Source organism: Triturus cristatus, chromosome 6 (genome assembly GCF_964204655.1).
Source record: "Triturus cristatus chromosome 6, aTriCri1.1, whole genome shotgun sequence".
NCBI lineage: Eukaryota > Metazoa > Chordata > Amphibia > Caudata > Salamandridae > Triturus > Triturus cristatus.
In genome coordinates, this window is record NC_140589.1 from 193779288 (window position 1) to 193806551 (window position 27264).

The 27264-nt window shown below is 44.4% G+C and overlaps 1 protein-coding gene across 1 annotated transcript in view; it reads right to left on the reverse strand.

Annotated features, from left to right (window-relative positions):
• Positions 1 to 27264, reverse strand: part of LOC146816623 (cytochrome P450 2K1-like) — a 415649-nt gene that overhangs the window by 251848 nt on the left and 136537 nt on the right. Inside the window, exons 5-6 of the mRNA XM_085610498.1 lie at positions 17440 to 17613; positions 11401 to 11542 (exon numbers count right to left, since the gene is read on the reverse strand). Coding sequence (XP_085466624.1) covers positions 11401 to 11542; positions 17440 to 17613 — 316 coding nt within the window. The remainder of the gene's footprint in view (positions 1 to 11400; positions 11543 to 17439; positions 17614 to 27264) is intronic.

A 27264-nucleotide genomic window follows, 5' to 3' on the forward strand; every position in this document is an offset into this window, starting at 1 on the left:
AGTGTGAACAGCATGCTATATTTTTTATTTTTCTTAGCATTATAGAACTCCATCACGAAAAATAATTACTCACCATGCACCGCAATATCCATGTCTAGCAGGTCCTTCTTGTGGTTGATAATATCCCCCAATGCAGCCGACAGTCCGCAGGAGGGATCCACTTCCAGGCTTGCCACCTGTTACCAGGTGAAGCTGTAAAAAAAACTAGTGCTGCTGCCTCTGCCTCAAGAAAATTGCATGGGGTTGCACCCTCTTCATGGTGCTGCCAACTGCAAAGTAGACGACTGCTGGTCGTCAATTGGGGCCTGGCACTCCTGCTCCCCTGCCTGCCCTGCTCTGCCATGGCTCTCTCGGGAGGAGAAAAGAAACAGCAACAGGAATGAAGAAAGGAAGGAAGAAATGAGGAAGTAAAAGATTTAAAAAGTAGAAAAAGGTCACAAAAAATGATAGCAAATGTAAAATACACAAACAGAAAGACACACACTAATACAATAAATATAAATGAGGGGTAGATAGGTTTGATAGAAGGAGGATTGAAAAGAATAGAAAGGATTGCCAAACAGGCCCAGCACCATGGACAGAAAAGAAAAGATGGGCACGCTCATGCGAAACATGTGGTGAAGTTTACGTGCATTTTCTGGCACAAGAACGCACTTTGCACACTGCATACAATGTAAAATGTCACACAAATGGGTGCGGCAAGCAGCTCCACCCACTCATTGAACTCTGCATAGCGTAGCGGGCTTTTTGGCAATCCGCAGAGTACCTCTTTGCGCGATTCCACAAACTCCGCACAAGCTTAATTAATACTCAGTGAAGTACACATTTATAAATGAGAAACATGCACACAAATACATGTATAAATGAATTGCAGATGGGTCACATAAGGTTAAAACGCAAAGCATGTACCAGTTGACAATACCAGTCATTTGCAGTGGACCATCCAGGTACTCTGCATAGACTATGAAAGATGTCTCGAACCAAACTAAAATGGATCAAATCCTTCCTCACAAATTGGTCCCAAGAATTCAGACTAGATGGCTGTTTATTTATCTCTGAGTTGTCTGCGAGATATCTTAAGGATTCCTCTTGTTACTCTTACACTTTAGCCTTTATCTCAAAACTCTTAATTACCTCCTCCTATACAACTGTGACACTAAATTGAGTACATATATACTTGTGTACAAATATACTTTTGATTCACAGTGGAAGAGGACCAATTTTAAAATTTCAAAAGCAATGGACCTAGCGTGAGAAAAGCAATGTCAATGGGAGCCCTTTGAAGGGTACTCATTGACATTGGTTTGATTGTTCATGTCACGGGCACTAGGCCCAACCACAGAAGTGGCACAGCATTTTTATTGTCAGAGGAGGGGCAATACTGGGTGGTAAGAATTGTTTGGATTTTTACTGATTCCAAATGTTTCCATCACAGAAATATAAGAAAAGGGCATTTCAGGCAAATCTTTAGGTGTTCAGGGTCTTGTGGGTAACTAAACCTTGTGGGATTCACGCAATGCATACCACCAGTGGAATCCCCTTGTTGTCTAGATTTAAAAAATGTCTATGATTGGTAGTTTTCCATGGGTGGCGGCTGCGAATGGCCTCAAATTGTGCAGCTACCTCTATTACTAATCTCTCCACGTAGCACTTTAGAGACATTTGTGTCAAGGTATCTTGGCCCACCCACACAAGTGAGGTACATTTTTTATCAAGAGACTTGGGGAATGCTGTTGAGTAGGAAATATGTGGCTCCTCACAGATTGCAGAAGTTTTTCTCACAGAAATGTGAGCAAAATATGTGTTTTTAGTCATAATTTGAGGTTTGCAGGGCACTGTAGGCATGAAAATGGTGTGGAATGCATATAAAGCACACCACCTGGACTCCCTCAAATGTTTAGTTTTTAGAACTATCTGGGTCTAGTAGGTTTTTCTGGGTGGCAGTCTACCCAAACCCAAAAAGTGCAGCCGTTCACCATTGCAAATGGGACGATGTTGGGAGTTAGCCACACTCCTGGCCCATATGTAAAACCAACACCCAAAATATTAAAATGCCCTATTGCTTGCCATTAAGTTAAGATGGGATGCTTGAATCTGCAGGGGAAGAGAAACACTGTTGAGGTTTTAGAGGGTGAGAGTGGGGCCTGATGTTAAGATGGGCAAGACCCATCACATTATGTTATTGAAAAATATATATTCCTGTCATACAGCGGTCTACCTGCCTCCAGGGGAAAATTGGTGGCACACCTCCTTTCTGCCCCTGGGGGGATGGTGGGAGAAACTGGTTTTTCCCTTTTGGGGCGGGTGTGACCAATGCCACTGTGCACCTTTATCTTTCGCCCCAAATGGACAATCCCTAGTGTCAGGTTGATTTGAGGCAAGTTTGGGGCAACATTCCTAATTGGAACAAGCCTCCTCTCTACCCCAAGGTGGGGCAGAAATTCACCATTGACCCCACTGAAGCAGGGGTACGTCTCAATAGCAGAGAAAGCCTCCCCATCCTTTTTATTTTGGTGCCATTTTGAAATCCCTGGTGTCTAGTTTGGTTTCTCCCCCCTCCCAGGAGAGGGGTGGCAGATTCAGATGAAGACCCTATCCAACCCCAAAGAGGGGCAGAAAGTCTATTTGGTCCCGATGTGGAGGGGCCACAGGCCAATGCAGGGGGGTGCTCTCCCAAAAACATGGCATGAATTTAGTCACTAGTGTTTAATGAGCTTTCTGCTCCCCACAGAGAGAGATCAGGATTAAATGTCTCCATCTGCAGAAAGACTGTTGCCTATTTAGTTGGAGTGCAGGGACAGCCATGCCCGTTGAGGGCAGCCCCAGTCTCTATATTTTGTTTGTAAAGAATAATCCCTGGTGTCTAGTGGGCTTTCCTAGGGTAGATTACGTTGATTACCTCCATTTTCCCCAACGGGGAACAGGAGGACTGTTGGTCCATGTGCTTTTGATAGGAGAATTGCCATGTACATCTGGGCAGCTCCCTCCCATTTATTTAAAAAAATAATCCCTGTCTTCTAGTGGGCTTGCCCCATTTACTTGGAATGGGGGCATGGTCATGTCCTTGCTCGGCAGCCCCCACCCAAATTTTTTAAACAAAATGTAAGTTTCCTAGCGTCTATTAGCCTTTCTGCTCCTGGGGTCCGCAGACTGTGATTAATTACCTCATCTGCCCCTGGGGGCAGAAAGACTGTTGCCCCATTTAGTTGGACTGGGGGGGGCAAAGCCATGCCCTTGGTGGGTAGTCCCTACTCCTATATTTTTTAGAACTTTCTCTGGTGTCTAGTGGGCTAGCTTCCCCCTGGGGGTAGATCGGAAGTAATTCTCCATCCACCACAGGAGATTCTCCCCTTTCCAACGATACCTCTCCTGAGAGAATATATGCCCCCAGCACTGATTCAGTGAAAGTAAAATAAGCTCATCGGACATCATCATGCCCTACGTGCAGATCGTCATTACAAATAAAAAAACACTCAGGATGCTCAAGAAGCTCTTCCTGAGCACCCCGAGCTGCAGAAACAAAGCACCAGAGGGCCCATTCCAACCCTCCCCAGTCTTGGCCATTGCCTGCACCTACACTGGGGAGGGAGTGCAGCCATCGGCCATCTTTTGACTACCACATTTAAGGGGTTAAGAGCCACATCCTTCAGTTATACAACCTGAATCTTCTCATAGCCCTGAAAACAAACTGAAAGTTGAAAGGAGACCGATGGTATCAAGTGACCTGGGCAACCAGCAAAAGATGCAAGCAGGTGCAGAAAGACTGTTGACTATTTAGTTGGAGTGCAGGAACAGCCATGCCCATTGAGGGCAGCCCCAGTCTCTATATTTTGTTTGTAAAAGAATAATCCCTGGTGTCTAGTGGGCTTTCCTAGGGTAGATTACGGTGATTACCCCCATTTTCCCCCACGGGGAGCAGGAGGACTGTTGGTCCATGTGCTTTTGATGGGAGAATTGCCATGTACATCTGGGCAGCTCCCTCCCATTTATTTAAAAAAATAATCCCTGTCATCTAGTGGGCTTTCCCCATTTACTTGGAATGGGGGCATGGTCATGTCCTTGCTCGGCAGCCCCCACCCAAATTTTTTAAACAAAATGTAAGTTTCCTAGCGTCTATTAGCCTTTCTGCTCCTGGGGTCCGCAGACTGTGATTAATTACCTCATCTGCCCCTGGGGGCAGAAAGACTGTTGCCCCATTTAGTTGGACTGGGGGGGCAAAGCCATGCCCTTGGTGGGTAGTCCCTACTCCTATATTTTTTAGAACTTTCTCTGGTGTCTAGTGGGCTAGCTTCCCCCTGGGGGTAGATCGGAAGTAATTCTCCATCCACCACAGGAGATTCTCCCCTTTCCAACGATACCTCTCCTGAGAGAATATATGCCCCGAGCACTGATTCAGTGAAAGTAAAATGAGCTCATCGGACATCATCATGCCCTACGTGCAGATCGTCATTACAAATAAAAAAAACACTCAGAGTGCTCAAGAAGCTCTTCCTGAGCACCCCGAGCTGCAGAAACAAAGCACCAGAGGGCCCTTTCCAACTCTCTCCAGTCTTGGCCATTGCCTGCACCTACCCTGGGGAGGGAGTGCAGCCATCGGCCATCTTTTGACTACCACATTTAAGGGGTTAAGAGCCACATCCTTCAGTTATACAACCTGAATCTTCTCATAGCCCTGAAAACAAACTGAAAGTTGAAAGGAAACCGATGGTATCAAGTGACCTGGGCAACCAGCAAAAGATGCAAGCAGGTGTGTGGAATCTTTTGTACCTAATGCAGGACCAGAGGTTATCCAATTTCCTGGATGAGTTCCTTTATTTCATTATTCTATTATGGTTTTGACTAAGGACCTGATTACAAGTTTGATGGTCACACTCTGCCATTGCGTCAGTGTCGGATTCACCGCCGCCGACTAGGCGGTCTGCCCACCTTAGTATGATGTTGTTGATTTGCTGTACGAAAGGCCGCCAGAGCACTGGCACCACTGCCACCCACCCACAGTCTGCCTCAACAGCGTTCGGGGAAAAGCAACTGTCATTTGGTGGTACAGGCAAGTTTCACCAGCGTCCAAATTATGAGTAGGCTTTCCGGCAAGCTGATAATGGCAGGAAGACTGCCTGCTTTGAGTCAGCAGAATCGATGGATTTGGTGTGTATACTCACCCATTCACTTTTCTTCCCTTAAGTCTTCCTCGTGGATCACTTTCTCCAGGTCTCCACTGCACACCAGCATCTTGACCCAAAAAAAAACGACACTGTTGGTGCCGAAATCTGGGTAAATCCATTTTGTTCCATTTGCCCATTGACTGAACTGGGCATATAAGACTCCAGCAATGAGTATTAGGTATGTTTTCACATGTGCCATGCAAATGTGTACATTCAACACCTGTGCAGTCAAAATATACACACCAGCATCGACATACAAGAAAAAATATACACCGCCATCAGAAACATTGCCACTGGGCCAGTGGTAGCATTGTATTACGGTGTGCGAGATACCGCTTATGCGGTAGTCTACAAGGGACTGCTGCCATGGTGGTAAGACTGCCGGACCTGTATTCAGGCCCTAAGTCTGAAACTTCAGTACGTAAAGGATCCAGTATAAGGCTTACAAGAGCTTTTTAGTTCCAGAACTAGCATGAAGGAACATGAAGATAAGAGATAGTGTGAGGGTTGAAAAGCTCCTAGCAAGACCAGTTGCAAGTGTTTGCCAGATAGTCACACAGTCCTGTCTCATTGGATGCAAAGCTTCCTCTTTAACAAATGTAACTAGAATCTCAAATTTAGGGCTATGATGACTGTACCCAGCCAACAACTTTAAGATAGCAGCTCTCAGCTTTAAGAAGCAATGCCCAGAAACACTTACTGCTTTGTCTGCCCAACCGGACTCTACAATTACCAGCATGTCTAGTTTCTTAGCTCTTTGTGTCCTTAAATACGGCAGGCAAAACAAAACAAAAAAATCAGCATATCCCATTGTGCCTGGGAGAATTTTGGATGCTGGCTTTCCCAGATCTTGTAAGTTCCACAGCTCTTGGACACTGCTGCACATGAGAAAAACTTGTCTCATTCTTATACAAAGAGAGAAGGGTTTTTTTTCTTTCTAAGGAATGCTATAGGTTTATTGGGCAAGTCTGACAGGGGGTAATAGAAATTATGAAACTTTGTCTAATCCACTTTGTTATTTATAAAGTCGAAGACATTTGAGCTTCCAAATAAACAATTGGAACCACTCCTAGAAATTTTACTTGTACTTGTTTTAAAATAAATGCTCTGCCACAAATATATTGTGAGGAACTTTACTGGAACCCACATACCTACAGACTGGTGAAGTGAGCCTAAATTGTGACCACCCCTATTTGGAAAATGTATAGAGGGTAAATCCAACCCATTCATGGTTTTTTTAAAAGAATTTTTTATTGAACAAGTAACAAGCTTCAGATAAACATCATACTGCAATTATACAGTCGCTTAGGTTTACAATGGTTCCCTGTGTACCATATTACATCATACAACGTCCCTCACAGTTTTGCAGTTGCCGACAATTCTGTCTCACGGGGTATCGCTCAACCTTTTAGTCTAAGGGGGCTTGTGCGTGACCCTCAATCCTCTTCCCATAAGCCCCTGAATTGTGCCCATGCACCCCATTACTTCTTCCATTTGCGTGGGCAGCCCCTGCTTTGGTAGACTGATTGCTCCGCCCTGTAACAGCAATCCATATCTTTTTTTCAAACTTTAACTGATGGTGCATCACCCTCCCCCAATGCACGGGCAATGTTTCATTTGGCCACCCCCCCTGCTAGTGTGAGCCAGGTCTTAGCCCATTGCGGCCACGTTGTCTCCCCTGTTACTTCCACCCAGTCATCCTCCTCAAGGTGATCAACATCAGTTTCCCAGGCTTCCCTCAGAGGCACAATATAATCCAGAGAATTATTAACTAGCTTCCGGTATGTCAAGGATATTGCCTTATCAATCATAGGATCTGAGAGGAGTCTGTTCCCGAGCGATGAATCTTGCTTCCTTCTCTGAGATGACAGTGCAGTACATGTCTTAGTTGGTGGTAGTGGAGATATTCCGCTTCACATATCTGAAACTCCTGCCGCAATCCATAGAACTCGACCATTTTGCCTCCCTTCCAACCCTGGAAGCCCTCTAAGCGCATCAACTCTTTAAGTTGGTCTCCCACCCACACAGGTGTCTGTTCTGTAAGTTTATTCTCCCAGCCTGTCATGCTAGTACCCTTATGCCATAGTTCAACCACCATCCGTGTGTGCACTGGGAGTTGTCTAGAATTTCTCCTTTTCCGGTACAGCTCTGACAGGTAGCTACCTGAGCTCATCGCTAATTGGTCCACTCTGTAAGCAGGTTCCTCAAGCGGGGAAAATACCGAGCCATTAATTTTTATGAGTTGCGAGGCCCAGTAGTATTTTCGTAGACCCGGTACGGCTTGACCCCCATTGTACACCCCTTTCTGCAATTTTTTAAGTGCAATTCTGGGACTACCACCCCGCCATAACAACAGTCTCTGCTCAGCCTCTATCGCCCAAAAGTATTTCTCTTGAATTAGATATGGAGTGTTTTGAACCACATTTAAATGCTGGAGTGCCAAATTTTAAAAAGAACTGCTCTGCCCATAAGGAGACAGGTAGTCGCCTCCAATGCGCCGTGTCTTCCCTCAGCCTATCTAGTTGTGCATAGAGGTTTAGTCATAGGAACTCGCTCTGAGACCTTGTAATCCATAAGCCCAAACACTTAAACGTTTCTTTCCTCGCTAAAACGGAGCAGACAGATGTCAAGGTTGGGAGCTCTCCCGCTAGAGAGAAGACCAGGGATTTATCCCAATTGATACAGTATCCTGAATATGTGCCAAAGGAACGTACTATATGGATCAATCTATGGAACGTTTGTCTGGTTCTGTGGGCATACAGCAGTATATCGTCCGCATATAAAGAAATACAGTCTTCCCAGCCCCCACCTATATTGATACCCCTCACCATTGGGTCACCCCGTACCCAGATTGCTAATGGATCCAGTGCCAGTGCAAAGAACATCAGTGATAGAGGGCACACTTGTCACCTGCCTCTATGGAGCATAAAAGATCTGGATGTGGTCCCATTGACTCTGACACATGCCAGCGGGGCAGTGTATAACAACCTTATCCTTCTCTGTATGTTCGTGCCCAATCCCATCTTATTTAAAACTGTGAATAAGTAATTCCATTCAATACTGTTGAATGCCATCCTCGCATCTAGTGACAGGAGAGCGGCAGGTATTTCTGGCTGGTGTTGAGTCATGAGCATTATGCCTTACAGTCATCACAGATTGAGCCAGGTGCCCCTGTCCATTCATGGATTTTTAAGTTTTCATATGGCATATACAGATGATTAGATGTGGGGCTACCAAGCCCTCTTTCCCCACTTTATCTTAAATATAAAAATGTCTTGGGTGTCACTTCCTATGAAACTCTACTTTCTATGCTATATCAAAGTCACGTAAAGCTGTCAGTAAGAAGAATGCAGGAAAACCATACATTCGGCCTAGTGGAAGTATCGCAGACACTCTGGACCCTAAACTTTGGCTTTTAAAAAATGTACACAAGGCAGTCCACATCAAGACATCAAGTGATATGAAATGCTATATGCTTAAACCTAAGCCTTCCTTTATAATACTTATAAGTCACCCCTAAGATAGACTCTAAAGGCTCAAAGGGCAGTGTGCATTGTATTTAAAATGTAGGACATACGTGCTTACTTGTCCTGGGAGTGAAGAACTCCTAAAGCAGTTTTTCACTGTATGTTGGACTTGGCCCTTTTTGTATGGTCATCTCTAAACGTTTTGTCTTTCTCCTAGCCTTTTTTCTGACATGATGTTGGGGGTTTTAGGACTCTGGGCACTTTAGCACTGCTGTCCAGTGTAAAGTGCAGGTGGTCTCTGTGATAAATATGGTAAGATTGGTCTACACCTGTTTGGCACATTTAATTTACCTATCAGTCCCTTGTAAAGTGGTATCTCCGATACCCAGGGCCAGTAAATTAAATACTACTGGTGGGCTTGCAGCGCTGATTGCGCCACCCATCAAAGTTACCATTGCAGGACCTGTGCGCACAGTGAACTGCCGCTGTGACATGGCACCTAAAGTGTGTGCCACGTCTGTGACCTCCATTTTACTGCATTTCAGTCACCCCTAAGGTAGGCCCTCGGTAGCCCTATGGGCAGGGTACATTGTAGGTAAAAGGTAAGACATGTACCTTAAGTGTGTGACATGTCCTGGTAGTGACAAACAGCCATGTTGGTTTCTCACTGCTGTGGGGCTGCCCTCCCATAGGGATGCATTGGGGATTCCCTGATAAGTGTTTCAGTGGTACTTCCTGATATGAGAGGCGCGGCGTGGTCAAGTTTGTTATAGTTGGAATAGTAATAATAAATGCTGTGCAATGACGTGCGCAGATTTATTACCACTATTTTAGAAATGTCACTTCTGCATTTCTGTGTGCTATGTGTCTGCCTGCCTGATGTGGATTGCATGTCTGGCTTTGGAGTGACAGGGGCTGGTGAGGTGTTTGTGGCACAGTGGGTGCCAGCACTTTATTGCTGGTCACAGCTGCACCGCAGTAGCCGGCAGCTGCAATTCTGGGGCACTTTTGTTTAGGAGTACCAGTGGGGGCTCAGGAGGCAGAGTTGTGCCGGGGTTAATTTTGCACAGCTGAACTGCCTATTGGATGGCAGCTGCAATGAGGGGCATATCTTTACCTGCTAAGGAAGGGGTGAGAAGCACCCCACACCCCCAGTGCATGATGCCAATCTTTACTGCTGCCTGGCAGCCAGAGGACTAATTGGAAAGCCCTGGAGTAAGCCTTGACATTTGGGACAAAGGGCCTTGGGCCCCAGTGAAAGGCCAGTTGGCCTGGGGTCATGTTCTTTTGTTGGGCGAAATTGGTAGAGCGCAAGGCTCTACACAGCTGCATAATGGGATTATGCTTGTGAGTTATTGCATAATATGTCCATGATTATGATGCGATGAGGTTTATGCATAATGTGGTCATGCCTAATATGGTTGGTGCATAATGTGTTTTGGTGCCCAAAGTGACACAGACATATAATGCTAAGTCCAGTATTGTACCAGTAGTTACTGGTTGTGTTTTACAATTGCTACTTGTGCTTTCTAAAGGTTCTGTGGCCCAATTGTCCCTGTCGGGAGTATATAATCCCCTGTGAATATTGCCTAGTGCCAGTAGGCACAGTGTATATGTGTTATTATGATTCTAATGTGTTTTGGATAATACAAAGGCTATTTTTGATATAACCTTGTGTGGGGTTTCTTTTGTGGTGTGCCTAGTGTGTTGCCGCTATGTGTGTGTGTGTGTTGCGCAAACGCTTTACATATTGCCTCTGGGATAAGCCTAACTGCTCATGCCAATTTACCAAGGGGATGAGCAGGGGTTATCTTCAATGTGTAACTCCCTTGCCTTGACTAGAGTGGTGGTTTCTGCCTGGCTTAGGCGCAAGCCCTAGCCAACCAGAAATCCCATTTCTAACATATAGAGTCAGTCCTGAAGTTGGTTCTTTCAATACAGTGTCAGGGAGAATGTAATTTGCAGTAAGATAACTGTCTTGTGGGCCTCCAGCTAGGGGCAACTAAGACTGAATTGATATTGAGAGCTACAAATGTAGCTCTTTTTTACGCAACGAGGCTCTAGCAAAAATGAACTATGACATCTGGTATACATAATCATTGCACTGATTATGACACAGAGTACTCCAAATTCACCAAGACAATGATATAAAGCTTATTTGTGGTGGTCTTGAAAAACTAGATCTAGTTCTGGAAGAGGATGCTACTGCACCTGAAAAGTGCAATATCCCTACACAACAAATCAAGATCCAAAATAAGGTTTCTATCTGGATTTGTTAAAGGCACACTCATGCCTGAAGCGTCACTTCAAGTCAGCCCTAACGTGCTTGGAGCTTTCTCCTTGCATGGATATTTTTTTACTTCCTTGCCTTAAGCCATCATCCCTCGTCTAGCGGTTCCCGGAAAGGATATCTAATGACGGACACTCAGCCCTAAATCGAGAAGGTTTCCTATCAGTATGACATGCTAGCAAAGTGACTGGTGAGTTGCCAAAGAAAGTATTTCCAGTGGCAATTCCAAATGATACTCCACCACCAGGATTCCTGCACTTCCTCTAGCTCTGTATGTGGTGGGAGGGTTTTGAATTTGGCTAGGTAGTTGAGCTGCCAATATGTGAAGTTTCCAATCTCTGACAAACTTCAAATGAGTCCTTCAGAATCTGAAGTCTATTTCAGAGCCAATGCATGGTGAAAATAAAGCAAAAATTGTAATTTAAAGAAATAATGCTAAACTCACAAAACAAGTTATATTGTAATAAAAATGATTGCTCACTCTGAATATCTGGGTATTTCATCATGAGCAGGAAGCCCCAGCGGAGAGTGGAGGAAGTGGTGTCTGTTCCTGCTGTTAACAAGGAGGTCACAACACTTACTAAATTCAAATCATGGAAATATGAGTTTGGATTAGTCTTTTCCTGTTGGAAAAAAAGAAAAATATCTAATTAGCGAAGACAAAAGCACCGGAACAAAGTTCAAAATATGTTACTGAATTCAAATACAATGTAAGTTTTGGTTAAGCTTTTTATTAAGTTACAACTGCAAATAGTAACCATGTTCTTCACTGAAACCAGCTATATTTTCTCTGGTCTATTGCATTACTAGGGGCTACTAGAAGTTGTTATTGCTCACATCTTTATATTCAGATTCTGCTCTTATATCCACAGACCCCCGAAAGCAACATCTGATTTTTATTCGGATGTCCTTACTGCGAGAAAGTGCCCCTTTCTGCATGCCCACTCCTTTTTTTGCTGGCTAGTATAGCAGATTTTTTAATTTCTATCAAGGTGCCACTGTATGTACTCTGAGCTCTAAAATGAAGGAAAATTGGCTAATCCCAATTGACATATTACAATTTACATTAAGACTACAGTTTATGGTGCAGTAAAGTTGCAGGCATGGATAGTTGAATGTCTCATGTGGACTGCAGCACTTATCGTTCCATCCACTAGAGTGACAAAGAAATATTAGCATGAGGCCTTGCCAGGTAGTATGACTCCGGCAGATTTTAAATCAGCGAACCCTATTTTTCAATAATAAATAGGTTATCACTAAGTAAGAATTGGAGCTCTCAGGTGGATTTCTAGTATATAAACATTATACATGTAAGAATTAAATGTTGTCATGTACCTACAAGGACTATCCCCCAAAATGTTCAATGCTAAAAGCTATAGCTGTGTTATGAGAAAAACTAGAGTTCAGAATAAAATCATAACCCTGCTTTTTCCGGTTTGGGACGAGATACTGGTTGATTCAAACAAGGTTTTACACTTTCATTAAAAATCAAATTCAGTGGTGAAGTAGGACTTTTAATACGTATTTAGGAAAAGTGACTATTAAAAAGTAACCCTTTATCTGCCTAAGCCTTCAGTAGCAAAGGGCCCTGCCAAAGCGTCCCCTTAATGAGGAGTGAAAACTGCTCCCAGTGAAGAAACAATGGCTTAGGCTTTTTCACAAGAACAACTGAGTGTCAATTATGTGACAGATATCAACTCTGGTAGGACAGCTTGGGTGGGTCCAGGAGGAACTTCATTAATGAAGGGCCCGCAATTCAAAGTTTAAGTGTAAAGGGAGACTTGGGAAAAAGAAGCCCTTTGTTCCATACACCGTTAGTAGCAAATATGGCACATGCCTTGTGGGAACAGGAGCTAGTCTTAAAGCCACTTTGGTGTAGTTGAAGAGAAGGAACTGCCCATTTCCATAAACAAACCTCTGGTTGGCACACAAGCCTCAGAATATTGCACTGTGGGATAGTTTGCAGTAGGGCAAACCAGATGCGCTGCAAAATATGTAAAGGTTCGGTGGGAAATTGGGTTGTTGCTTGACTGGGGTGTGAGCCCTGGACAAGCAACAGCCGCAATCACTTGTGGGGTGAACAAGAAAAAGTCACTAAATCAACCTGTGCTTTACAGTAGGTAGCTTGGCACACATGCAGTCAGGCTTAATTTACAGGCAATGTGTAAAGTACTTATGCAGCACACAAACAGTAATACAGTGAAAATAAAATACAAGAAAAATCACAAACCAATTTAGAAAATTAGATTATATTTTAAGAGATTATTTGACACCAAAATGACAAAAAGATGCTGTTTTTTAAAGATTTAAGTCAAAATAGAGCCAGAAAGCACACAGCTACAACAAGGGATATCTGTTTGTGCTGACTGGCTACAGGGACCATGTTTGGCTGGCTGCAAAGTACCTAAGTGGAGTGCAGAGAGGAGGATGTGTCGATGTCAATTTATGCAGCAGCAGGGATGTGCTGGTCCTGGTAGTGCAGTAGCAGCAATGCTTCGGCTCTGATGAGCCCGTTGCTTCACTGCAGAGTTTTCAGCATAGTATCGAGACTGTCGTTGACTGCTGAGTAAAGCACCACACAGTGGTGGTTCCGAAGGCAATGTGTTGACCCCGAGCCATGCAACCGCAGCAGTGCACCAGTTCTTATCCACACAACAAGAGAGATGTGCCAGTTTCGATCTTCGCAGTATCGGTGATGTGTTGGTTCCTACCCACACAGTGATGGCAATACGCCGACTCTGTCTCCGCAGTGGCAGTGATTAGTTGGTTCTGCTGAAGCAAGCACCTTAGGCCTCATTTCCAAGGGTCCAGGACAGGGGTGGTGACACCTGGCAGGGTCGACTCACAGATGGCAAAGTCCAGGTGCTGAATCAGGATGGCTGTAAGTCTTTTATATCCCTGAGACTTCAGATCAGGAGGCCAGCCAGCTAGCCCTTGGAGTCACTCTGGATTCTGGATTCAAGTGATGTAGGTCCAGTCCTTCCAAGCTAGGCAAGTAGGGCGATAGGTCAGCAGAGGAAGGCACCAGTTCTTCCAGAGCAGCAGTCCTTCAGCAGCACAGCCGTCTTTCTTCCTGGCAGATTATTCACAGGTCAAGAAATGTACTGATTTGGTGGGATCAGAAGTCCAGTTCTTATACCCAGTGGTGCCTTTTCCCTTCCATCCTGCCAGGATGGCTCATCAAGTCACACTGAAGCTTCCATTGTGTGTGGCTGTCTGGATGGAGTACACAAGCCCAGCTGGCACTCACCCCAGACATGCAATGCAGGCCCAAAGGGCTAAGAGCAGGGAAATGCTAACTTTCTAAAAGTGGCATTTTCAAAATTACCAAAGGTAACACACATGACAAAACTTCCACCTCTCAATTAGGAATTACAGTTTATTAAATGCAATATGGAATCCCTAATGTTATCCTTTTGGAGGGGTATGCCTCACAATAGTGAAAAACTAATTTGGGAGTTTTTCACTACTGGAACATGTAAAACTTAAAAGTACTTACACAGCACCCTGCCCTATACGCTACCTAGGGGTGACATATATGTAATAAAAGGGGAGGTAAGACTTGGCAAGGGGTATTCAATGGGGGTGGGAGGAACACACGGAGCATTAGTCCATGGAATTCTGCAGAGTTACCTAAAACCTTTGTGAGATTTCACGAGCAGTACAATTCCGGTCCAATTCACTGCTCGTGCTGATTTTTAGCACCGAGAGCTTGTCCTGTGCTGTAAAATCAGCAGACACTGCTCCACGTGGCATGCCAGAGGGTGCTTCTCCTTTCTGCTGCACGAGTAAATTTTCTACTGAAGTGGTAGGTTTTTCAGTGTGAGCAGCAACTTTCTCAACATGAGCTGTAGCGACCTGCCGCTACCACCATATTGAGAAATCCCACCGGGAGTATAGAGATCAATTTTTCTTGCTCACCACCTTAACAGTGGCAAGCTGCCTGTGAGAACAATTGTGCGACGTAGCGGTTGGTGGAGTTATTACCGAATCCACTCTCCGGAGTGCAGAGCGCGGAATGGGCACAACTTAGCAAACTGCGCCGGTGGAGCTGAGTTTACCGACCACCCATAGTTTTGAATGCCAAGTCGGCATGGCAGTGGGACATTGCATTCAGGCTGTAATGACAGGCCTGGGACATGTTTCAGGGTGCTACATAAGTGGGTGGCACAATACATGCTGCAGGCGTGCTGCAGGTCCACTGGTAGCATTAAATTTAAAGGCCCGGGGAATATGTAGTGCATTTTACTAGGAACTTATAAGTACATTAAATTTACCAGTTGGGTATAGGCCAATTTTAGCATGCTTTAAGGAGAGAGCACATGCACTTTAGCCCTTGTTAACAGTTGTAAGGTGCACAGAGTCCTAAAGCCAACAAAAACGAATTCAGTAAAAAGGGGAAGAGGAAGGCAGAAAGTTTAGGGGTGACCCTGCAGAACGGGTAATTTCCAATAGGTTGCTTCTAAGTTCTATTTTGCCAGTGGTTAGGTAGTGTCCAGTTGCCATCCACATCCATTGGCATTGACACCGTCTACGTTGGCACCACACCCAGAGATCATCAGAAAAATCATTGGACCTGCAGGAAAACAGTAGAGGACTGTACCTACTGGTTGAGACCTGCATGGCTACCTGTGGAGCTGGATCCACTCCCACTGGTACCAAGGAGTATGAAGTGGACTCCAAGCATCAGTTGGCTGACCTGTGTGGCTACAGAGACACACCAAACTGCAACAGACATTTTTCCTGAAGTGCCCAGTTGCCAATAGCAATGTGATCTGGACTGGACTCTGCTGGTGGCCTCTGCTGCAGTGAGTCCTGGCCCAAAAGTACTGCCCCTGAGGTCCTAGGAGACTTTGAAGCGATTAAGCGGGACTGCTCCATAAACTCTGGAGGCTGGAACTTCGAAACATTTTGGACTTTTAAGTCCCCTGTGGCTTCAGCAGGGCCTGTTTCTTTTCTGTTATTTTCTTTGTAAATCCTTTTATCAAGGTCACCATGGCGAACTTGCATTACTTCATGCCCGTAGAAGAAACGTTCTAGAGAGACAACAGAATATCGAAAATTATCTAAGGCTTAATGTAAGAACAAAATTCTTAAATCGAGAATAAATCTTGAGAAAACAGAATTGTTAGAAACGTTTGAAAAAGCCGGGGGGAATGGGAGGTAACAACCCATTCTCTTCATCTGTTGGGTGGGGCAGGCAACAAAGATAGGGCTATTACTTCCACATTGGGTTCAAACATTCACCACAAGTTAGTGACTGTTAACTCTAGAACATCTCTATGCACATAGTAACATCTGTGATTCAGTTTTTGTAGGTCCTTCAGACAGTTCTACTTATCTCTTTAGTTATGGACCCCACATTTCTTCAAATATATGGGCTTGTCCACTTAATTTGAAATTACACATTCATAAGTGGCAGTTGTTGCCATAAATGCTGTCCATTCCATTTTAATAAATGCATTTGTTATTATTACATTTATTTAATCACTGTTATCACAATATTTTTATTTTCACTATAACTAAATTTTGAATTTCAATATCAAGGCAATTTGTATTTATGTATAAGTTAATTTTAGCTTTAGATATTTTTGTAGGACAACATTTTCCAATCAATATTTTTGTTATATTAAATATAAATGTAGGGCTCATGATATTTTCGTAAAATATATTTTGACATCAATATTTTGATAGGTTGTTATATTTTAGCAGTTGACATTAGAATACAGTCAGCCAACGGCTGAATGAGCACCTATATTTTTATTACAGCAGTAGAAGGATGGCTTTTTTTGCCCTTTTGCCCTGCATTCCTCAGTCACCATATAAAGTATCCTTAAAAATGAGTTCTTCAGGTAATGAATGTAGTGTTTTTATATTACATAACTTGGTTCCGTTTTGAAACATGTTTTGGTAAAAACTGACATTTTTATCCCATAAGCACTGATTCGAGATTCTAACTTGACAAGGAACTTCCCTTTTCACATTACTTTTAGTGAAAGAGTGGCCTGTTTTTTGGCACACTTTTGCCACACTCACCTGTCAGGGACAAAGCGCCTGATTCACAAAAGAGCCCCCAAGTGGCAGAGGCCCCGCAGTCGTGGGGGAGTCTCCCCCACTCCTGTGTTGAAGGGTGCGGCCTTTATTGCACCCAGTAATGACTGGATGTAGTAAACTGCCCACAACGGAATTTAGACCCCTGCGCAAACCTATTCCGGCCCACTTCTAATCTGGACCTATGACTTACTCTACCATGACGTATGATGAGTAAAGCCTATGACCATAGATCACAGAGTTAACTGATCAGTTTGTCTCATTAAGTATATTAGCAATGTTAGACTCTGAGACTTGTACACACACATTACGCAGCCATTCCTGACAATGCTTTCGCCCAGTGTTCGCCTCTACACAACTTCTAGGTTTGAAGAGTAAATGTTTTCCCTTCACAGCGATGGCCATGTGTGAATGAATGAATGAATGAATGCCACACCTGAACGTTAATACATTGTTTTCATGATTTTACCTCTTGTTCCTTAACAAGGAAGGCATCAATGAAGTTTCTCTTGTTATCACTGTTTAAATCTTTTCGACTCTCCAAAAATGTTTTTCGCAGGAATGCATGTATTTCCTTTACATTCTTCATTACTGTCTTGTGGTTTCCTGGCAAAAATCCCAACGCTGGATACAAATTGTAGAGCTGTATTGTAGTATGAATGAAAGAGCATTAGAATGCATAGCAGCTGCCTGGTTGATATCATTCAAACCATCACATCTCAAAGTATATAGAAACTCTCTGCTAAGCTGATAAATGTGGGCCACAATGCAGTGAAACAGGTGTACAAAGAACAATACCTTTCCTTTTCCTCTTCCTCAATTGGCCGATGACTAGAAGCAACAAGGTACTTGGACATCAGAAAGAAAACAACCACGTAAAGTCCAACAGTAAAAAGAACAGCAACATTATTAATAATGACACTGCCACTAATATTATGTAGAGTTATAGATGGATAATGAATAAGAGGAGTGCTTTTCAGTGAGGGGTTGTAAGTGACATCAAATAACAGAAGTCGGAAGCTCAAGTTGTTTGTCAATAAGATGCTAAGGGTGAAAACCATCCACGTTGTTCACGGAGACTCATCTGCACGTTTATGGTATGTCTGGCCCATGTGGTGTAGCGGTCTAGCGGTTATTACGCTCGCCGCGTGACATCACAGGACGTCCGGCGGCGGCCATTTCCCGGCGAGTATGAGCGCCGAATTCAACGAGGATAGAGCTCTGCTCCGTTGCTCCTGTGTAAGCGAATAAACGCAGTACACCACAACTTCGTGTACGCGTAGTTCTTTCTGTGTGGGGCTGTAGTAAGCAACTTCATTACAATGGCGACGAGGTGGTGAAGGGTGACGCCCACGCACCCTGGACCCGAGCCCCATTGAAAACGAGGGAACCCGGCAGAGGCCACCACGTGCACAACGCAGGAGCGCGGCAGAGAAGCGGAGGACGTGCCAACCGTCGAGGGCGTCAAGGAAGCGTGCTAAGCGCACCAAGCTTCTAGAACAGGCGAGAAGGGCCCGCAGAGTCAATCGGAGCAACCCAGTGCGGGGGGAAGAAGGTACAGGACACTGCCAGGAGGGCATTGGCCAGCACCCTGGAGGAAGTCAGCGGCAGTCCCGCGGCGAGTGGAGAGTCCGGTCAGGAGGAAGAAGAGAGGGGCAGCGACATCGGAGAGGAGGAGACGTTGGGCACGCCCACACCGAGAGGAAGACGCGCCGGCAGTGGGAAGAAGATGACCTCTCAGACGTGCTCCTTAACGAACCCGGTGCCTTTCTTGGCTAAACCAGGGGAGCCCGAGATGCCGTAGGAGGACTGGAAACGGCCCTGGAAGAGGAGGGTGACACTCCGTACACGAGCTCGCGGCGGAAGAAGATTCTCCTCCATCATTTGGGCCCAGCAGGGCAACGAGTGTACCAAGAACTGGTGAAGGAAGATAGGACGGCAGCAGGCGACGACGTGTTTCAACACGCGATAGATGACCTGGAAGCCCATTACCGCCCGGTAGGGTGCACGGCAATAGATAGGTAAAACTTCTACCATCGGAAACAGAATAAAGGAGAATCCGTCGATGAATACGTGGCGGCCCTACAGAAACTGGCCCTAACGTGCAAGTTCGGTACCCTGCAGGAAGACCTAATAAGGGACCAAGTCATCATGCACACGGTGAACACCGCCATCCAAGAAAAACTGTGGACGAATGGAGACGCGCCACTGAAAACCGTCGTAGTGTGGAAATATGGATTTTTATGATCAGTTATGTCCCCTATCTTGGACCCCAACGGTTTCATGTATAAATCACAAATACATGTATGTTCCCTCCAGTTCCAGTTATGAAGACGCAAACACATGTGCGTCCACCGTCAACATGTCCTCTTTCAGATCCGCCATGAATGGGCCGGATATTCTATTCCTAAGTATGAAAGGCCACCGGCTTTATATGGTTCATTTATCCCATTTTACAGTCCAGGCGAGTAGGCCCTGATTCTGCCATCAAGCCTTTTCTGCCTTCTGCCTCCGAAAGCTCCAGTCTGAGCTCGCATCTGTACCCATGAACTTTGTCCTACTCCCTGCGCGGCTAACGGTGCCTGACTCGACCTGTCTGCTTGCCAAAAACTGTATTTCACCTTCAAGATTATCTGCTCTGCTCCGCTCCTCACCCAATGCATTCCTGTCTAGTAGTTTAAGTAAACATTCTTTCAGCTACCGAGCATAAGGCCAGGCTTCTCTGTCTTCATGCAAGTAATTCATAGCCCTGTTACTATGGAAGATTTCTGCCCTCGCATCTAGTGTAGACACTTAGACGCTTGTACACGCACTAACAGTCAGTATAGTCAGTATAGAATAAGATTCTATCCTAAGAGACCTCTCTTTTTGGATAACACAGTTCTTTAAACATAGGATGTTAGATATGATTTGGGATTAGGTTGACATAACCCCAGACTTCTGTCTCCACATGTAGAGCTAAATGTCAAGTCCCCTTCACCCCCTAGTTGCACGTCAATCACACGTCATGCTGCTGCGCGCGCATCTCTGCCAAGTATTTCTGCTGACATTGCGAAATTCTTCCGTGGAACCACCCATTTATGACATCATATCCAATGACGTTCTTTAAGTTACGCCCAGTTACACCTATTTTAGTTACGCATGTATGTTCTTATCTTTATTATCAACTGTTACGCCTCCTGCATCTGTTTCACTGTAATGCCTATTGTATAAAAATGATTACTTGTCAATAAAGTTGGTCCTTCACTTCCTGAACCTTCGTGGTGATGGAACATGGAGTCCATCGATTCGAATTGATTTTGGAATAAAGCCCGTTCCGAACCTCTAATACCACGGATTCTGCCTCTTATTTTACTGAGCTATTATTATAGATTTTCCGCATCAAATTAAGTCCCGGTAATTAAATTATTTACCACATATATGGCGCCCGAATAGGGACACTTTCTCATCTCACGCGCCGGAGGTGCGTTGCAGGCCCTGTCTCCTGTCACAGCTGGACGGACAACAACGCGTACCCACAGGATTTCCTGTATCTCCCTCCTGCCGAGCGGGGGTAACTGAGGCTGCGATCAACACCCAGACGAGGCGGTGAGAAGTGCGAAGTATCCCGACCAGAGCCTAGCTGAGAGAGCAAGATCCGAGGTATACAGAGGCCCACCAGGTTCCGAAGTTCCGAAGTTCCAAAGTTTCGAGTCGAGTCCAGTCCGGTCCGAGTCCAGTTCAGTTCAGTTCCGAGGCCTTCCGTTCCGAGCTACCCGGTGAGTACCATTGTCGGGGAGGCGTTCTGACGTGCACATAGGTTGTGCCGGTCAAGACGGGTTTGGGTACACAAATCCGGTCTGCACTGTTTCAGCAGTGTATCTGTACTGTTTAGCAGTATATCAAGTATGTCTAGTATATAATCCAGAATTACCTAAGTTAGTGCCGAGTATCATGTTTAGTGACTAGTTCCTCAAATGACCATCATTGTTGTTCATTAAATGTTAAATGTTAAAATGTTTTAAATACGTTCTGCATATTGTGGTGTGAATGACTGTTCATTATTGTGTTTTGTTGTATTAAACGTGTTCAGAATTAGGTATCAGATCAGACCAGTTCTCAAAAATGCTGCTCTTTTCGAAATTAAGACAGATCAAAACTAGAAAAGGGGTACTCGAAGAAGCTGTTCCCATTCCTCCTAGGGACACTCCAGGGTACTTCATGTATCATAAACATGGCCTAGACGCCATATTATTTCTTGATTTATGGGTAGACTACACCAAGGAATTACCAGAAAGTCAGAGGTGGCCCGCAGCTGGGACCTGGGATGCAGATTGCATCGTGAAAGTAGAGGAAGAATTATGGAAAAAGAAAGCTAGACAATCACAGAAAGATGCCATTGAATTATGGCGTAAAGAATCGTATAGACGTACAGAAAAAGCACGTAGACAGGAAGAGAAGAGTAAGGAGAACTCAAATAAAGTTCGAGAAAATCTATTAATTGAAGAAGGTACTCGAGTAAAATCAGAACAAGTAGACAGACAACGAAATGCCCTTATAAATGGTATGTATCCTCTTCTGGCCGAAGGGTTACCTAAGGCTACTCTAGAGATACCAAAAGACTTGCCACCCCCATTGTTCCCGATAAAAGTACATCCTAAAGGGCATCCCAGAACCGCAGAAGATGTTTTTCTTTCCTCTTATTTAGACGACGCAGCTCCCGAGTATGCTAATGCTGCGCCACATAGACCGCCTGCCGAGGGGGTTCAACGCCAAGACCCTCCTCCGTCTGTACCTCCGCAACAACAAACTCCGACACAAGTTCCGGCAAGCACATCTGTTTCTACAGCTGTACCCACATCTATGGTTTCTATATCACGTTCAACGAATCCTTTCACATCCAGCACCCCAGGCGGTGCTACAGGAGGTGCATCCAACATTTTTTCCACGCCACCCAGAGTAAATAAACTTTCCTTTCAAGAATCAGCACACCAACGTACGCCCAAACTAGTAACTCCCGACGCGCTTAAGGAACTTCTAATAGATTGTAGATATGACCCGGTGCCCGGAAAAGGGGACGAAATGCTGCTGGCATCATTACGTATCCGACGAGCTGCAATATATTTAGGGAGGCTACCAGGAATGACTACACATTTAGAAAATATATATCACTTTGTCCAGTCAGGACGAGATTCCGAAAGTATCAATAGAGCCTTGGAGTACCAGAAAGTGGAGATACAGGGGGAACTGTTACGTTTCCTCATAAATTGTGTGATCAGAAATCAAGACCGACCAGGGGTAAATCCGGAAGAAATGCAAATTCTTACCACATGGAGTCGGAATATATCCGAAGGAAGACATGATAAACGATCATGTATAGTAGCTATGTGCCGCAAGATCCGCAAAGAAGTAGAACGAATACACGAAGAAAGATTAGCAGTAGACGAGCCTGAACAAACCGAGGAGGAGGAAGAATTAGAACTGCCCACAGGACAGTTAGAAACCATGGCCTATGTAGGTAGAGGAAGATCTTGTAATAATACTAGAGGTTTTACTGATCCGATACGTCCAGACAATAACAGAAACTTCCAAAACCCAATAATAAATATACGGTCCCCCGAACATTCGTTCCAAGCCGCTGACAAATTACTCCGGGAACGAAGGGGTTATCATCTACTCGATTCTATGGACGAACAAGAATTAGCCAGGTCAGCCGTTCATTGGGTTGACAGTCCCGGAAAATATAGTGATGATACACTAGCACACACGTTTTTGAACCTCACCCCAGATGAACAACGTTTAGCTGGTATCTATATGGTTCAACAACTCCTTATATTATATAAAAGCCAACACTCCGATCCTGGTCCATTACCTAATATATTGACTGAATTACTCACGAATAAATGGAGAGGTTCAGGTACTGAGTTAATTAGAGAAATACTAGAATCCAGAAAGCAGTATATTTTTTTTGTATGTCCCGAACATGTCTCATTGCCCATAAAAGAAAGAACGACGTATTATATGGATAGACAGAATCCCTTACGCGAAGTGCACCCGATAAAAGGTGATGACAATCAGTTTAAACGTGTGTTTGTATACACACCCATATCTAAAATAGAACTATTAGAAATGAAGAAAGTGGTACCCAGTCATGACAAAGACCCAGCGGGTTTCCACCGTGAAATTAAAGACATGTTGCTCATGGGAGAATATACCTATCCCGACATTATGACAATATTGAAGGTATTAATGCCTGCGTGCATTTACGAAAAACTCAAGGAAAAGGATTGGGAGGTGGGAGACCAGAAGATAGATTGGACAGCATTAGAAAACGAAGAAAAAGCTCGAGGTCCAGGTTCAGGGCTTGGGGAAAAGACCAAAACACTACCAGGTTTACTAGTACAAGTACTGCCACGTTTATTAACTACGAAAAAGGAAGACTGGGGTGCAATCTCAGCCTGTAAACAAAAGCAAGATGAAGACACTAGTGATTTCTATGCCCGATTCGAAAAATGTTTTGGTATAAATAGTGGAATAAAAGCAAGTAGCGAATCTTATCCACATCTGTTTGTGACAAAATTAGTTGAAAATGCCCTGCCCCAAGTTAAGAATAGAGTATTGAAATTCGAGAGTACCTGGCAAGGTAACACTCCGTCACAAATGTTACAGATGCTACAGTACCATCACAATAGAATTAGAGAGGAACAAGAACATGAACAAAGACGCATGAAAGATACGAAAATGAAAATGCTCGTTTCCCAGACAGTTCCAGCTGACGGTCATAAAAAGGGTATGACACAGTCTAGTGTTTCCGCAGGTCCTGTAAAAGGGACATGCAACTATTGTAAACAGCCAGGTCATTATGTACACGATTGTCCAGTTTTAAAACATAATATCGCCATAGGTAATACAAAAGAAAGACCACGGCCACTTAGACAGGATCAGAACCAACAAGGAGCTCCGCAGCATGCACAGGCCATGCCAGCTCCGCAACAGTCTATGCCAGCTCCACCACAGCAGCCTATTGCTGCTACACCAACAACGACACGACAGATGTACCAGACTGCACAGTATGACTATCCTGATTATCAACGATACTCATGAAACAGCCTAGAGAGGGAAGTTGGCTTACCCCTTATCGAGGTCCCTGTAGATCAAGAAGGACCTTATGTACACAGTGAACTATTAGGCCAGGATAGAAAAATTTTACTTGATACAGGGGCAAGCCGAACAACCATAAAACGTAGTGAAGTTCCAGGGGCACCCCTCTCAGGCTCACAGAATATTTCCCTTGGGTTTTCAGGAAAACCTATCATTAACGAAGTATCACAGCCTCTTCCCCTTACGATTGGTCCGTTGACACGAACTACAGATTTATTGCTTACTAAATCATGTCCAGAAAACCTGTTAGGTATAAAAACATTGAAAGCTCTAGGAGCTATAATATGTTGTTCTCCGGAAGGAGTAAGATTGTTTCTACGTGATTTCAAAGGGCACTATGTGTCCCGAGACATGGATCACCGACTGCAGACTTTACCCACACATTTATGGGCACAAGGCCCTACAGATGTTGGTTGCATGAACATTACACCATATCGAGTCACACTAAAGGCAGGAGTGGTACTACCACGAATGCGACAATACAAGTTACCCCCAGATGCTGTAGTGGCTTTACTGCAAATCATTGACGAGCTCATTGGCCAAGGAGTGGTTGTGGAAACCGACTCCAATGTATGTAATTCACCGATAATTCCGATTCTTAAACGAACTGATCCAAAAGCCCCGCCAGTATATCGATTGGTTATTGATCTGCGCGAATTAAATAAATGTATTGTACCACAATACCCCGTAGTTCCAGACATTTCTTCATTACTGACAGCCATTGATTCCGAAGCAACATTCTTTACTGTAATTGATCTCAAGAATGCCTTTTTCAGCGTCCCAATAGATCCGGAAAGCCAATACTTGTTCGGATTTAGTTTAAATGGACGAAGCTTTAAATTCACACGCGCACCTCAAGGATTCACAGAAAGCCCCAGCATCTATAGCCAAGCACTGAAACGAGAACTTGACAGTATCCACATGCCAGTCAACACTGCCCTGCTTCAATATGTCGATGATCTGCTGATCACCGCTAGAAGCGAACATGAATGTGAAAAAGCTTCACTGACGGTTTTACAATTCTTGGCCGAAAAGGGGCACAAGGTGTCCCCTTCTAAGCTGCAATTCTGTGTCCAGCGAGTTGTTTACCTTGGTCACTCGCTGTCCAAGGAGGGAAGGCAGCTTACACCTGACCGCATACAGTTAGTTAATTGATAACATGTCAGTACCCAAGACACAAAAGGAGGTGCGGGCTTTTATAGGCCTCACTTCATATTGTAGGCAGTGGATCCCTCAGTATGCATTTCTAGCAAAACCACTCATTCAGTTGACAACACAGGAGGCAGCCACATCGACTGTCCTCCCTTGGACTCAAGAACATACACAAGCTTTTGAAAGCCTAAAGAAAGCTTTATGTCAAGCACCTGTCCTAGCAACACCATGTTACAGCAAACAGTTTACGCTCTTTGTTACAGAACGCGAAGGTACTGCTTTGTCAGTACTCACACAGGAACAAGCAGGATCACATAAACCATGTGCTTATTTTTCTAGTACATTAGATCCCGTAGCTCAGGCTCTGCCTGCATGCCTAAAGTCAGTGGCAGCGACAGCTTTAGCAATCAGACAAAGCGATGCCATAGTGTTAGGACATCCATTGACAGTACAAGTACCACACGCAGTAGAGGTTCTCTTGAACCGCACACAAACACAACACTTGACTATAGCGAGACTCACCGGTTACGAACTAACATTGTTTCAGCCACACATAGAAATCAGACGTTGTAGTACATTGAATCCTGCCACACTTTTGCCAGTAAACGGAACAGACCCACTAGCACATGATTGTATTGAAGTTATTACTATCACGACGAAACCCAGACAAGACTTGACAGACGTCCCATTGACAGATCCAGACCTGACGTTGTATGTAGATGGTTCATGTATGAGAACAAGTACAGGAGAGCTAGTGGCCGCGTATGCCGTCACAACAGACACTGAAATCGTTGAAACAAATCGTATTAATACCTTGTCAGCTCAAGCAGCAGAGCTCATCGCTCTGACACAAGCCTGTATTCAAGCCACAAATAAGAAAGTCAACATATACACTGATTCACGTTATGCATTCGGAGTCGTCCATGACTTCGGCGTACTGTGGCGAGAGAGAGGTTATTTAACTTCTCACGGTGCCCACATTCAGCACGGACCCCTCATTCATGCCCTATTAGATGCAATACATCTACCCATTGCAATATCAATTATGAAATGTAAAGCTCATACGAAAGTTACTGATATCATTTCCCAAGGCAATGATTTAGCTGACAGAACAGCTAAACAGACTGCTCAAACTCACACATCTGACATGACAAAGACAATAGTTTCGACACCAACACATTGCATGATGGTTAAGGATCCCGCTCTTGACGTAATTGACATACAGACACATGCTACACCAGAAGAAATAAAGAAATGGACTGAATTAGGAGGGATCCAAACTGATCAGGGATGGATGACGAAGAAAAAATCTATATGGTTTCTTCCCGACTCAATGGTCCAAGTTATCATTAATACAATACATAGTCCAGCGCACCTAGGAGAAAAGGCTATGCTAGACAGCATTCAACACATTTGGTTCAACAAACATTTACGAGCAGCAGCTAAACAAAAAGTTCGTACCTGTATGATCTGTTGTCAGTTTAACCCAGGTAAAAGCATTCCCGTAGAACAGGGTGGATTTCAGCCTCCTGATCACCCTTTTGAAGTCCTCCAGATGGATTATATCCAGATGGAACGATGTCGAGGATTCAAATATGTTCTTGTAGTTGTTTGTGCTCTGTCCCGTTGGACAGAAGCATACCCGGTTTCAGATTACACTGCCCCGACTACTGCCAAACAGTTAGTTCGAGAATTCTTCCCACGGTACGGTTTACCACGTGCTGTCTACTCAGATAACGGCCAGCCGTTCTCATCCGAACTAATGAAACACGTTTCACTTTTGTTAGGTTATCAATGGAGATTTCATTGTGTCCGACACCCCGAGGCAGCAGGTCTCGTGGAACGACATAATCAAACTCTGAAAATTAGATTGTCCAAAATATGTAGAGAGAAAGGTGTCGACTGGGTAGTAGCCTTACCACTTGCACTCTTTTACATGTGAATGGTAGCGCACTCTCGAACAGGGCTATCCCCTTAGGAGGTGATCTTCGGTAGACCACCA